This window comes from Panthera leo, chromosome B1, assembly GCF_018350215.1.
Source record: "Panthera leo isolate Ple1 chromosome B1, P.leo_Ple1_pat1.1, whole genome shotgun sequence".
NCBI classification, from domain to species: domain Eukaryota; kingdom Metazoa; phylum Chordata; class Mammalia; order Carnivora; family Felidae; genus Panthera; species Panthera leo.
This window is the reverse complement of record NC_056682.1, coordinates 25,101,615-25,117,228: the sequence shown is the minus strand read 5'-3', so window position 1 is coordinate 25,117,228 and position 15,614 is coordinate 25,101,615. Positions and strand designations below refer to the sequence as shown.

Sequence of the window (15,614 nt, the reverse complement as noted above, 5' to 3'; positions counted from 1 at the left end):
CTCTGGAGATTGTTACGAAGATCCAAGCTAGATCACGTGCTCCCCTCTGTGGCCAGAGGCTGGATCTGTTACCAGGAAAAGGTGTCTGGAGGAGAAAAGCACTACCATACCACATCTAGAACTTTTCTTAAAAATTGTTTTCCCTTTCTTTCAAGGCCCATCCCCAAATGTACCCTAATGATAGATGTTATAACTACTTCAACTGGCATTCATTTAGCCTTCCTCATTAATATGCATTGCTTTATTACTTGTATGTCCTTTATCATGTATGGCACTTAGCTGAATTTTTTTATGTATTTCCTCTCCAAGATTTTAAGATTCTTAAAAAGTGTGAAGTGTAACCATGAAGAAAAGCACCAGAAGGATTATTTCTAAATAAGAATTATCCATGTTAGAATAGTAGGCTTGGAAAACTGCAAGCTTCCATGATTCTATTCCCATTTTACCCAAAAGGCCCTCTTTATAACTGTTTTCAAACTTCTTACTCATTCTTTTGGTATCCTCTTTGCAATTGTTTTCAAACTGTGTACTCATTCTTTTGGTATCATTCTTTGGAATATTTTTCCTGTTCAAGATAATTATATTTTGAAACAGTCAAATCCAATAACAAGTTTCAAAGTTGACTTTTGATACAAATATTGGATTTTGATTTAGATTTTTGTAATGGACAAATTTAGGGACAGTTTTCATGAATAAAATCGGTAACCATAGTGTGTGGTGATGTCTTCTCCCATGATTTATAACTTGGCTGTAAAAGTCTTTCCAAAGGAGTCCCAAATGTTTTTATTTTTATTTGTATTTATTTTTTATTTTAAAAAATTTTTTTAACATTTATTTATTTATTTATTTATTTTTTTAATTTTATTTTTTTTAACGTTTATTTATTTTTGAGACAGAGAGAGACAGAGCATGAACGGGGGAGGGTCAGAGAGAGGGAGACACAGAATCTGAAACAGGCTCCAGGCTCTGAGCTGTCAGCACAGAGCCCGACGCGGGGCTCGAACTCACGGACCGCGAGATCATGACCTGAGCTGAAGTCGGCCACTCAACCGACTGAGCCACCCAGGCGCCCCCCAAATGTTTTTAAACAATGAAGTTATGTATTTACTAAACATAAATGTAGCACTTACTGTGTTTTACATAAATTCATTTATATTCATTTATTCCTATAATAAACTAATGAGGAGGGTATTATTGTTGGCCCCATTTTACAGAAGAAGAACGTGAATCACAAAGAATTTAAGAAATTAATGTCACAAACTAGGAAACAGAGTTGGGCTTCAATCCCAAATCCATGTACGTCACCATTGCTGATAAGCTACACTATTGCTGTAATGTTAATTTTTCCAAACGAATCACTAAGAAAGGAGTTGCATGCTTACACCTTTGAGCCAAATCCATCCTTTCCAGTTTTCGTACAGTCTGTAAACTATATTATTTGATATATGAAAAACAGTGAAAGAGCATATATTATGGCACATGAAAACTACATGAAATTGAAATTTTAGTGTCCACAAATAAAATGTTATTAGAACACATCCGAGTACACTGGTTTTTGTATTGTCCATGCTGCTTTGGCAACGGCCACAAAGCCCAAAATATTTGCTATCTGACCCTTTACAGAAAGTGTTTACTGAAACCTGACTTAGAAAAATTGTAATTCTCCGGATGCTTAGGTTCTGACACATTTCTCAAAAGAGATTGCAAATAAATCCCCTTGAATTAGTTTACATTAAATTATGAATTCTTATTTCAAATTCTTTTAAATTACATTAATAACCAGGCATATAGTAGCACATATCCAGTCATTCTTTAACAAACGTTTAATTCATATATGCCAGACACCGCCTGTAGAAAATTTTAAAAACACAGGGAAGTATAAAGAGTAAAATAAAAACCTTTATTAATATCCTTTACAGTCAGTTCTCATGCTCCCCAAAACCATCTATGTAGTGCTTTGCATACCATTAAGAGATCAATAAATCTTTATTAGTAATTAATTTTGGGGTATTTTACACATAGAATGTGTTTCCCGTTAGGTGCTGAATGGCTCCATATGCTTATAAAGAGATAAAAGGAAATCATGCAGAGACAGCTTTCCGATGAAATAAATAAATAAATAAAACACTAAATGCAACTAGAAAGAGTTCACGGAGCACTGTGGTTGAGGGCAGGTCATGGAGCCAGACTGTCTGCCTTCAAATCTTGCTACACTGTTTACTTCCCGCCCAAGCTACATGCAGAAGCACTCAGTCGGATGGATCACTTACTCTCCCTGGCTTCAGTTTCCTCATCTGTAGATGCATGTGTTTTAGACAAAAGGATCTGTAAGGTGTCAAGGATTTTATGAACACATAAGTTTGAAAAAAGGAACAGATATGATGGGTTTCAATTTTTAACATTTTTATTGAGACACTGTTTGGTGTGGTGTAAGATACCAAGCAGATAAGAATGAGGTCAAATAAATATTTACTGCTGGCTAAACATTAACCTTGCTTGGTAATATTAGATGAATTATCTTATCCTTCCTTTAAAAATAGAACATTCACTCCTGTGGATAAGCGTATCAGTCCCTTTATTTTTCAAAGTAAAGTGATAAGTATATAATAGTAAAGATAAGTTGATACCTAAACAAATTGCCTAGAACTGTAGTTAAAGCTGAGTGATTTTTGTATTAAATCAAAATATCTGGAAATTTCCATGTTATTCTTTAATTCAAAACATGATTGATTTAGAGATATGTAGAGATGGGCAATAGCCCACTTAAGATAAATATTTTTCATCTAGAGTTTTAATTTAGGATATTATACAGTTTTCATTTCCCAGATGATGCTACTCTTCCTTCTTACCTGTCTTTAACATAGACCACTTTCTCCTGAAGGGTGATTAGAGGCGGCTTTGCTCTTTAAGGCTGCAACCCAGACAGGCTATAGAAGTTAAGCCATGGGAGGCTTGCCCTGTTCGGTTCTTAGGAGAGTAACTCCCAGGGAGGGACAAGGAGAGGAAAGGGGCATTCTGGTGAGGGGTTGCAGAGCATCTAAAACATTTCGTTGCCAACTATATATGTGGTATTTCTTCTGAGTCAGAGAAAATATGTTTGAATTTATACTTAATACCTATAAAAAGTCTCACAACCTTTTATTGTTTCTTTACTTAAAATAACAAAGGATTATTTTTCTAAAGCCCCCTCTAACTCTAATGTCCTGTACTACATAGCCAGTGGCACAATTCTTGATTTACTCAAAACTGGTTGAGAGTGAAATAGGCTAATAGGTTTGTCTGTGGACACATGCTTCTCCACATTTCAGCCTCTTGAGATTCTGCCCTCCGGCCATATTGAATTTCTTTTTGTTTCTGTAATTGGCTGTGCTCTTTTATTCCAGACCTTCAAACAATATGTTTACTCTGCCTAAAAACTCATTCCCTACGTCTTTGCTTGGCTAATTACTACTGACTAAAATTCCTTCATTTGACATAGTTACTGGTGCCTTATACATACAAACTTCCTTCCAGGCTTTCCTTAAGTAAACTTTTTCTAGAAGTTTCCTGGCCCTTCTAACTAGTTAGATGCTTTTGCTGCATGCTCCCATAGCAACCTGTACTTCTATCATAGCCCTTAGAATACTTTATTGTCTGTCATTGTCAATTCCATTGTCTAATAGACTTGACTGTGAGCTTTAGTGGAAGCAGAGAATCATCTCCACCCCTATGCCTGGGGCCCAACACAGTATTTGGCATCAAGCAGCTGATAAAAGATTCACTTTGGGTGAATGCCAAAATAATCATCAGAGTTTTTAGTATACACATGCATGTAAATAGAAGTCCTTTAGAAGTAAAAAAAAGAAAAAAAAAAAGAAAAGAAAAAAGAAAATTTAAATAAACTTGTTTGGTTTGAAATTCACTTATGCACCAAGTCCATTAGCCCATTTCAGTTTGCCGAATGCCACTAATATTTAGCTCACTGATAAAGCTCAGAAATGTAGAAAAAGAGAAGTTTTGGGGTCCCCGGGTGGCTCAGTTGGTTAAGCGTTCAACTACAGTTCAGGTCATGATCTCGCAGTTTGTTAGTTCAAGTACCACATCGAGCTCTGTGCTGACAACTTAGAGCCTGGAGCCTGGTTTGGATTCTCTGATTCCCTCTCTCTCTGCCCCTCCCCCACTTGTGCTCTGTCTCCCTGTCTCTGGAAAAAATAAACAAACGTTAAAATTTAAAAAATAAAAATAAAGATAATGAGAGGTTTAAAATCAATGATTATTCTCATTTCAAAAGAAATAAGACATCATTGGAAGGGTTGCATTTACAATCATCACATAGCTGCATGATCAGTCAAAAATATATTATTTTTGGAAGACTGAGGCTACCCGGCGAGGCTCTCCAGGTTGCTCTGTCCACCGATTTATGATTTTCTGCCGTATCTTTAAAAAAATGACAACTAATGGTGCTGTTCTGAAGAGACTGGAACAGAAGGGTGCAGAAGCAGATGAAATTATTGAATATTTAAAGCAGCAAGTTGCTCTTCTTAAGGAGAAAGCAATTTTGCAGGCAACTTTGAGAGAAGAGAAGAAACTTCCAGTTGAAAATGCTAAATTAAAGAAAGAAATTGAAGAATTGAAACAAGAGCTAGTTCAGGCAGAAATTCAAAATGGAGTGAAACAAACACCATTCCCATCTGGTACTCCACTGCAAGCTAATTCCACGGTTTCTGAAAAAGTGATACAGTCTATGCCAATAAGAACTGTATCTTCTGGTGCCAAAGAACAGATAACAGGAGGAAGAGTGGAAGAAAAGATGAAAGAGAAAATTGAAATGAAAGAGAAAAAGGAGAAAAAACCATCAATAGCAGGAAGTGCTGACTCTGAGCCAATTGATGTTTCTCGTCTGGATCTTGGAGTTGGTTGCATCATTACTGCCAGAAAACATCCTGATGCAGATTCTTTACATGTAGAAGAAGTAGATGTTGGAGAAACAGCCCCAAGAACAGTTGTCAGTGGCCTGGTGAATCATGTTCCTCTTGAACAGATGCAAAATAGGATGGTGATTTTACTTTGTAACCTGAAACCTGCAAAGATGAGGGGGTAATATCTCAGGCAGTGGTAATGTGTGCTAGCTCACCTGAGAAGGTTGAAATCTTGGCACCTCCCACTGGGTCTGTTCCTGGAGACAGAATTGTTTTTGATGCTTTTCCTGGAGAGCCTGACAAGGAGCTAAATCCTAAGAAGATTTGGGAGCAGATCCAGCCAGATCTCTGCACTAAAGATGAGTGTGTGGCTACATACAAAGGAGTTCCCTTTGAGGTGAAAGGGAAGGGAGTGTGTAGGGCTCAAACTATGACCAACAGTGGAATAAAATACAATAAAAGAAAATACTCATTTACTGAAATACATTGGAGAAAACTTTAATAACAATAAAAAGATATTTGTCAAAAAAATATTTTCTAGTGTTTGAAATTGCCATAAAGAACTAAAACTTCAAATGTTCTAAAACTTGCAATCACATTTTAAAAACAGATTTTGGGGGCGCCTGGGTGGCTTGGTCGGTTAAGCGTCTGACTTTGGTTCAGGTCATGATCTCACGGTCCGTGGGTTCGAGCCCCACGTCGGGCTCTGTGCTGACAGCTCAGAGCCTGGAGCCTGTTTCAGATTCTGTGTCTCCCTCTCTCTCTGCCCCTCCCCTGTTCATGCTCTGTCTCTGTCTTAAAAATAAATAAACGTTAAAAAAATTTAAAAAAAAATAAAAAAAAAAATAAAAACAGATTTTGATACCTTAACTGAAACTTAAAAAATAGGTCCCATAATAAATACCATTTGTTTGATATCTGTTCACTCAGCTTGGGAAACAATAACAAAATACCAGAGACTGGGTGGCTTAAACAATAGAAATGTGTTTCTCACTGTTCTGGAGGTTAGAAGTCCAAGATCAGGGTCTAGCAGATTTGATTCTAGTGAGGACTCTTTCTGGCTTGCAGATGGCCACGTTCTTGCTGGATCCTCACATGGCCTTTCCTCTGAGTACACATGAGGGGATAGAGCAGGCTCTCTGGTGTCTCTTATGTGATCAGGGCTCACGATTCTGACTTCATTTCATTGTAATTGCTTCCTTACTCTAAATACAGTCACATCAGAGGTTAGAACTTCAATCCATGAATTTGGGGCAATCCAATTCTGTCTGTAGCTTTATCGTCCTAGAATAACATTTTAAGTAATTCAACTCGAAGTCCTGGAAAGTACTCTTTTTTGCACATATAACACAAAGTCATATTGATTCATTAAAAAAACAAAAAGTCTCCCCATCCCCTCTACTAAAGCACTGATATGATGATGCAAGGGAGATTATTCTGGAGTTTGGAGTAATAGTCACTAACTTGGCATTATCTTTACAGGAACTGATTATTATCTGGCCAGATTTTCATACAAAGCATTTCCTCTTGAACTTTTAATGTAGTCTCATTTAGACTTGCAGACCTGGTCATGAACTCAGAAATAGTCCCATTCAGCTCTTCATCTTAAAGATGAAGAAATCTAGTTCCAAACAGGCTGTGTTGTCCAAATTCTTTAGCAAGTTATTCAAAGCTTTTCACGATTTGTCTCAATTTACATTTTATCTAAATTGTCCTTCCTTCTCCCCCACTGTATGTTTTCACCATACCAGATTACTTGGCAGTTACCTTTCAAGGTCCTGCTTGAAACCTCTCCAGATGCTTCTGCCTACATTCCCCAAACAAAACTGATTATCCATTTCTGTCTCTTCAGAATTTTTCCAAATGCTTGTATGTCATTTATCAAACTATATCATCGTAACTTGTATTCACTTATTTTCTCTATTCAATTTGAACTTCTTGAAGTCAGCAACTGGGCTCTATATGCACCAGTTCTAACCTATAGTACAGGGCTTAATAAATGATTTCCAAACTTTATTTCTGAAGGTCACATGGCTAATAAGTAGTACATCAATAATGGAAATTCTGACTTCCTGACCAGTGCTCTTTTTTTACTCCTAGGCTACATTTCACTTTTAGGACAGTACTGTTAGAGTTCTAGAAGGTCTTTTGAGTCAAATTACTTCATGAGCATAAGTCAAAGAAGCCTCAGAAAAGTTCTTCCCTGAGTCAGAGATTACATCCTACCTTACTGTCTGATGCCAAAGTGTTTCAAATATGCCATTCCAGAGAAAACTGGTATATTTCTTCTTAGGCAAATTTAACCCAACTATTCAGCACCAAAAGTCAAGTCTGACATGGACTGTTACGACTCCAGCTTGCAGGGGAACTATGCAAGGCCTGAGTGTGGTCACACTGTAAGATGCCTTATAGAAAAGTCACTGATGCCTCAAAGAGATTAAAGGTCAATGAAGTTAAGCCTGGGGCAACTGTTCTCTGAACTCTGGCACATTCTTACTGGTTTTCTGCCATTTTATTGTGTTTGGCCTTTCCTTTATGGTTTAGCATGGATTGTGAAATTCTGAGTAAAGTTACAAGAAGACAGGTTGTTTCTTCTTTTGTGAGTCCAATCATAATTCTTCAGGATTTTCTTTCTTGAGAATTGTAACAGTTGAGAGATTTTTGTGACAGATGAGTTGAATTCTTACGAAAATTGGGATGAATGAAAACACCTATTTTTTCCAATGCTGTATGAATTACCCTGGATTAAAAACATACTACAAATTTTGCAATACTCTGAAGATGTAAAGAATGCTTGGAAGAAATTAGAAGAGGACCACTGGATAATTAAAAAAATATGTAAATTCCACTTAGGATATAAATTTTATTAATATACCTGTATGTATCTTCTCATAAGTTGGGTATTACCTTGAAAGAGATAAGAACTTTCTGAAAATCCCCAGATACATCTTTAAATTTTTTTAATGTTTATTCACTTTTGAGAGAGAGAGAGAGAGAGAGAGAGAGAGAGAGAGACAAAGCGCTAGCAAGGGAGGGTTAGAGAGAGGGAGGCACAGAATCCGAAGCAGGCTCCAGGCTCTGAGCTGTCAGCATAGAGCCTGACACGAGGCTCGAACCCATGAACTATGAGATTATGACCTGAGCCAAAGTCAGAGGCTTAACTGACTGAGCCACCCAGGCACCCCCCAACCCAGATAAAACTTCAAAGGCTAATGTTATTATAACATGTTGCTTTATAACAAACATTCTTCTATCCACTTTAAGTTTTTCTGAAACTCACAGCTGTAAGTCAGAAGATTCTAACTTAGTAGTTAACTGAAACTAGCGATGTCAGAACAAGTCTCTTTGCCACATATGCAAAAACACACATAAAATACACACCCATAGGTAGAAGTAGACCTGTAATACACAGTTGTTTTTACTTATAAACAGTAAAATAACCTGAAGAACATTAAAACTCTAATCAGATTTTCATCTCAAAATATCAGTTTTATTTCCTCCAGATCAGTGAGATTGCAAAGTTTAAGTGCCATCTTGAAAGAAGGATGAGGGATGGACCTTGGTTTGCATTTAGTCCAAAAGCCCTTGATTTCTCTGGTAAGTATTTTTTTCTTGTTTGCTTAGCAGCATGGACTATTATTAATTTGCCTCCTATGTTTTCTCCTGGACTAAAGTAGGTGAAAGAAAAGTAATAAAAGTTTCCTTTTCCTTTTAAAAAATAAACATTAAAATATTTTCCCATTTTATCCATTATAGTTTCTCCTTCCCAAAGAACCCAATCACAAAATAGGATTTTAATACCTTTAAAAGTACAACATAAAATTCCTAAGGAAGGAGCCAAATAACAATGCTCACAGACAAGGGAAATAAAAAAGTGAGTATTCCCTTCTATCTGAACTCAAGCCCCCAAAATGGTCATTTCCTTTTTCTTTTTTATCTTCTTTGTTTTCTCTTTTTTATGTGCTCATTGCCAAAGTTATCCAAGTTAAGGCTATGTTCCCCTGCAAGTTTGTGGATGATAGTCCTCTGTAACATTATTTGAAAGATAATGCTTATTTTATCAGGCAAAAGGAAAACAGTTACAAATGATCTTTTTAAACAGTATTTGTTCTCTGGCCTCTCTGCCATCTCACAAAACCTGTCCCATAAGCTGATCCGGAATCCTGGTAATTGAAATGGCTTATTTTGTATCCTCAACCCATCAATTTAGTTTTATTGGGTAATGTTACACTCAGGTAATGCTATACTAATCTGGGCAAATGAGTTTTACTTCAAAGACTTGGAACTCAGATTATAAGTGAAAAGAGCCCAGTTCTGCTGGTGACGTGCACCTGCTGATCTGCCTGAAGTTGATGGGGATCTCGACTTTCCGAAGGGGTGGAGCATACTTTCAGCCACTGCAGCAAAACACAACTCATTCTAAATGAAGCTTCGGAGAGGAGATCTCAGCAAAGCCAGTGATGCTGAAATTTGTCTGGAACAGCAATCCTGAAGTCGGCTTTGGGACATCCAATAGTGCCTTTAATTATGTAAGGAGTTTTGCAAAATTCTTTAAGAAGTCTCAAAATACAAATTAACTAGTTATTACCAAAGAATGATATAAAATAAATAGCAGCTGCGCCATGATTTCAGGAGAGAAGATAAACAGTGTCACAAGTTAAGCAATGAGATATGATTGTAACTTGTAACAAGTTGGAAGTTTAAGTTCTAAAGCATTACAATATATATCAGAACATATGTGAAGTTTAATGCCATTCAGGTTGTTAGGGAATGAATAAACAGAATGTCTGGGAAACTGGGGATGCCATTACACTTGATGTTGTTCTACATAGAAATTGAATGGGACAACTGCTAATTCAAAAACTTCATATAAAGAGCTACTGCGTCAACGATTAAAAGTGGGTATGCCAGATTCTACCTTAGGGAATTTAGAAAACATTCTCCCCAGTTTCCCCCACTTCTTCCAAAACTGGGGAGAATGCTTTCTTTGCCTATCTCCACATGAGACAGACAACCTGGGTTCAAAAGAGTTGGCGTGCCTAGAGGAATTTATTTCATGTTTCTGAGTACTAGTTTCCTCTTCTGTGAGATGGGAATAATAACATCCACCTCGTTGGATTATTTTGAGAATTAAATGCACATAAAACACTCAGCTCAGAGCCCTGCCCAGGGTGAATACTCAACTCAGGTTAGTTTACCTGACAGCGGGTTACAACCCTGTCTGTACATAAGAATCCTGGAAAAAATTTAAATCTACTGGTGTGAGGGCCCTGTCACAAACCAATTAACATTAGAACCTGGGATTAGGGACCGCATGCTGGTCTTATGAAAACTCCCAGGAGATTCTAACTGCAGGGAGAGTTGCAAACCATTAAGCTATTCAATTAGTCTACCAGTGATCCTTAACCTTGGCTGTACATTGAAATCACCTGGGAACTTAAAAAAAATACTGATGCCTGGGTTTCTGCTTCTGATTTAATTGGTAAAAGGCTCAGTTTGGGAAGTGGCAGCGTTCACAGTTCTCCAGTTAATTCTTTGTATTTTTTTTATCTCACTTTATTGAGATCTGACTGACATAGAAAAAGCTGTCCATATTTAAGATATACAACTTGATGAGTGTAGAGATAAGTATACACCATAAAACCACCACCACAGTCAAGGCCATAAACATACCCATCACCTCCAAAAGTTTTTTCCACCCCTATTATTTACTTAGTTTATTTTTCCGCAGTTAATCCTAATGTGTTTCAGATTGAAGACCACATAGAATCAGGAGGATAACACTTGTTCTGTGCATTCTGGTTGCACAGTGTGATTTCTTATCTCTTATAAATAGCCTAATTTTTCTGATTATGCAAGAAATCCACATATTAAAAATTATTAAATGCTAAAAATAATGAAAAAATAAAAATTTTAAAAATCCATAATCTCACTGCCCAGATATAAACATCATCAACAATTTGGTTTGTTTCCTTCTTGTATGCACGGTTGGGCTCATGCTATATACAGTTATTATATTCTTCTTCTTTCTTACTTTACAACGTAAGTATTTTAAATGAAATTTAATACACATTTCAGGTGTCATTTTAAAGAAGTGGCATATACATAAAAAATGTCCTTTACACATTTTTATGATTTGCATATTTCAAAGAAAGCTCCAAAGTATCTAGGAACCTTTCTGGCAAACTTCCCCTACCAAAATCAAATGTCTCTCCTGGTAGGGTAGGAAGGAATAGACTCAAGCTTCTTGATCAAGGCAGAACTCAAAGGACTGAGAATAGTACTGCCACCCAAATTCTCCTGATCAATCACATTTATCGGTAATCTTCTATAAGGAAGCAATGGCAGATGTTGGGCACTGGGCCAGGTAATGATTTGATGACTAGGTTGAGCTAAGATAGATTTCCAATAGTCAAGAAGGAAGAAGGAGGAACAGAAAATGTCCTAAAACCAGGGAAATAAATCTAAGCTCAGAGCCATAGAGCCACTGACACAAAAGATGCTAACCACTGCTGATTCTGAGAAATCAGCAGAACTTTCCAGTTTCCTGCCCCCAAAGAGGAAAGTATGAAAAGGTGGCTAAAGTTGAATCTGTTTACAGGGCAGAGATGAGTTAGCACGTATTCAGTCTATGCGGTTAGACTGAAGACAAAATCTGCAGGGAGGGTGAACATGATGGTGCCAGAGAACATGAAGCCTAAACTTGCTCAAGTCTACCAGTAAAACTGGAGAAAGAGCCTGTGCTTTGGGGCATTGTCAAGTCTGGCTTGTGAAAATGTCTTTGACATCCTCCAGAGCGGAGGCAAGCCAGCATGAAATGAGAACACTTTGTCTTGGTGCAGCCAGGTTTCTGGGCACTTTGTAAAGCTGGGAGGCAAGTGCCTGATAATGTAATAATTTCAAAGATAAACTTGAAGTGAGAGGTAAATTCTGGTGCAGGCTAACCTTTCCTGGATGCATTAGCTCACATCCCGTCCACTTCTGAACACGGGCATCTATTTCCCGTAATCCACGATTAATTATCCATTATCTAGTATTGTTGCATAATTTTTGAATGTATGTTAGTCTTGTTACCAAAACAAAACTATAAACAAAGGGAGGCGTGGAAGAAGGAAAGGGAACTTACATTATGTTTAGAATAAAACTCACACTTAACATCGTCTGCAGGCCCTGCAGGTTCACGGTGCACCAGCCACATTGGCCCCTTCCTGTTCCTTAAGCATTCCACACTCTTTCCTGTCTCAGGGCCTTTGCCCCGGACAGTTCCTGTCTAGAATTCTCCTCTCCTGGCTCTTTTCCTCCACAGGGCTGGCTTCTTGCCATATTTTAAATGTTCCAGATTCCTAGAGAGGACTTTCTAGACTGTCCTATCATATCAAAAGATTTACTCCCTCAGATCTCTGTTTTCTCAATGATATACTCTTCGGTTTATTTCTTTACCCTCATTCATTCATTCGTTATTCTGTACTTGTGCGTATCTGTCACCTCTGTGCATGGTGTGGGCATACAATATTTGGTCTCTACTATCGTGGAACCCACACCTTAGTGGGGGACATAAACATTAATCATACAGTCACACAACTAATTGCAAAATCCTAAGTCTGTTAATAGCTACAAATGAGAGCCTGAGGAACTGACCTGCAAGTATTTCACTTGGGATTTCTTTCCAGTTTGTTCTCTATCTTCCACTTGAATATTTGCTCCCTGAGGGCAGGGGCTTTGCTTTGTGTCTGCCCTGCAGACCTAGACCAAGCATGATGTGGAGACTTAACAAATGTAATCGAATAAATGAATGCTAAGCACTCACATTTACTCTTTCTTGTAAACTTCACGGCAGCCACGAGAACTATGTACAGTTATCCCTATTTTATGAATTAACAGCACTGAAGCTCAGATAACAAATTGGTCCAAGGTCATAAAGCTGGTGACAAGACTGAAATTGAACCTGGTTGTTATTCCAAAGCTTTCTATTACACAAAGGGCACAGAAACGGCAAAGAATAAATTACTGTAAACTGCTTTACTAAACTGTAGAACTAAACTCACTGGTTAAATCATTTTCACATGTTCTCCCCATACAATCAAAATAAACAAACAAACACACACACAAAACCCACCCCGCTATCATGCAAAAGAATCCTATAACTTCATTTCCCAGTAGCATTGCAGGAACAACCAAATCTAAACTCGTCAAGTATGCTCAAGTATTTCTCAGTGTTTGGTGATTGCAAAACTGGATTTCATTTGGGTCTCTTTAAATTTGGCACCAACATGAGAACTTGAAAGATCAAGAACAAAGATGTATGCTTGTGTGTCATTTGCCTTTCTTGGCTGAAGAAAACCAGGTACAAAGGTACCTGCTTTCTTAACTCTTTCTGTACCCTAATAAATTCTCTGAAATTTGAAAAGAATTCCTACAGTGGTCTCTTTGTTACTTATGACTTGAGTGTCAGCAGGGAGGAATGTGTGTGTGTGTGTGTGTGTGTGTGTGTGTGTGTGTACACATGCACAGGTGTGTATCTTGCTCACATGTATGCTCTTGTATCTCTCCTCCCTGCCCCTCCCATCCCCCCGGGGATATGTCCTTCTAGATCTTGGATAATACAGTGCTAGAGTCCAGCTTTAGAGAAAAGGTGGGAGAGTGAGTGAAGCCAGGGAACAAGTAATAAGGTGGTTTCTGGTCCATAATCTCAGAGCACATACTGAACTTTGGATGGAGCAGCAGCCCATCAACTTTTTCTTCTGATTTGCTCTCCTGTTTGTTCCTCCTCACCGTCACACATTATTTTTAAGTTTCCAGGCCTCTGGGTAATCCAACTGTAGATCCCCTTTTGTTTGGTGGCCCTGAGTCCTGGCACATAAATCTCTTAAGCTCACATGGGTTGCCTTTTTGGAATAGGGATAGGTGATTTTTAAATTTATCATATGCTAGAACTTCTTTCCAAACCTTTCAAAGTTGAACCAAAAGTAAACACCTGTATAAATAAAAACATGTATATTTTAAGGGACATTGTCTCATATCTTTAATTCAAAACAATATGAACTGTTGTCTAAGAAACTCCATGGTCTAAGGTACTTGCAAAATCTCCTCCTCATATGTAATGAGCCTCATATTTTGCCAAGGACTAAACTCTTGGTATGTTTGAGATTGCATGGTAAATCTGTGCCCAAAGACTTTCAACACTTTCTTTAACTAGGACAAAGGCCTTCCTGTTCGGATACTTAATTTACACTTAATCCAATCTGTATTCCATTAGTATCATCCTTAGTAATCCAATTCCATTTTTAATTTCCATTTCATAATCTCTATCCTATTACTAGCCTTTACGTAGGTCAAGAAAATGCCCTGTAGGGATACCTTCATTGACATAAATGGAGAGAAAACCGCCCTGAATTTAAACTGATTACCTCTGTCCTTTGGAATAGAAGCATGCTAGACCATAGAATGTAATCAGTCAAGTGCCCACATGGCTTGCTAATATCTAATGTTATGTATGAGGAACTGATCCAACCCCTTAAGTGGTTTGCTATCCTTCCTTGTGGGTGGAATCACTGGCCTCAGTTCACCTCGAGATACGATGATATTTCCAGGATCCTCTGGAAGGTCAGATGATTCTGTGTCTTTACCCTGCTGTAGGTGGGACTGGCCCACAAACATAAGACACCTCTGAATACATCGAAGGGACTAATGCCAGATGCCTAAGGTGCCACAGATTTCTCTTTTGAGAGCCTTGGAGTCTGCCTTCCTCAATTAACCGCTTACAACACCTTCATTGTATACCACTGAGCAAGCACTTGTGAGACGGTGTTGCTCCTGGGTTTCCAGACATGTGTCATTTCCACTGCATATTTAGTAGCACATAACTGCCTGAAGTGGGGAGACCGGAATGTGAGGCATGTCTCACAGAGGAGTAGGGTTTTCATTTAAAAAAAAAAAATATCACTCAACTGCTAATGGAAACGTCAACCTCCCAGCCCTATTCTTAAAAATAAATAAATACAAGGAGTTCCCCATGTGAGAGGCACATTAGGGACGCAAGATATTCCTTTCCATGAAGTCACTCACAGCAGGCCTGTCTGGAAAAATGCTTTCATCTTCTGCAAAGGGAGGGGGGAAACGTATAGCAAGAAGGTTTAAAGACCAAGACTTTGAAATAGAGGCTGAAGTGGGAAAAGTGATCCTTAAGTAAGGTGAATTTAGGCCCAACCGGATTAATTTCTACACTTCAACGCATTGTGCGCTGCACAGAGACCAAAGAATTATGATCTGTAGAAGAGAAGCTAATGCTGTTCAAATTGGGCGTCCCGCTGTCCTGGGGTTCCCATGGGGATCCAGGGGTGCAAGAGGGCAGCTGAGGTAGTAGGGTGCCCTATTGCTTCAGCCAGGATAGCTCTGATCTGCATCATGGATGTGGTTCTGCTTGAATTCATTTCACACACAGGTCATTGAGTCTCTACTACGGTGTGCCTGGCACTGTTCCAACTATGGTGACGTGGCAGCGATCAAGACAGACATGGCCTTGGCCTCATGGAGCCTGTGGTCTATGCAAGGTTCCTTGTAGACTGGTGGGAAGTGTGTGAGTGGGGAGTTTCTATCATTAAAATCCTGACTGGTGTCCCAACATGTTCATTTTAAGGATGAATAAACTGAGCCTCAGAGACAGAGTCTCACCACTAATTAACTGAAGAGTTGGTGATAGAATCCAGAGGCCTTGAC

At 38.3% G+C, this 15,614-nt stretch overlaps 2 protein-coding genes across 2 annotated transcripts in view; one reads left to right on the top strand and one right to left on the bottom strand.

The window, feature by feature from the left end:
- DLC1 (DLC1 Rho GTPase activating protein) overlaps positions 1–15,614 on the bottom strand; it is a 536,095-nt gene that overhangs the window by 254,621 nt on the left and 265,860 nt on the right.
- On the top strand, positions 4,400–5,400 carry LOC122217189 (aminoacyl tRNA synthase complex-interacting multifunctional protein 1-like). Its single transcript, XM_042934045.1, is given in 2 exon segments — positions 4,400–5,075; positions 5,078–5,400. Coding segments are annotated over 2 exon segments (999 nt in total).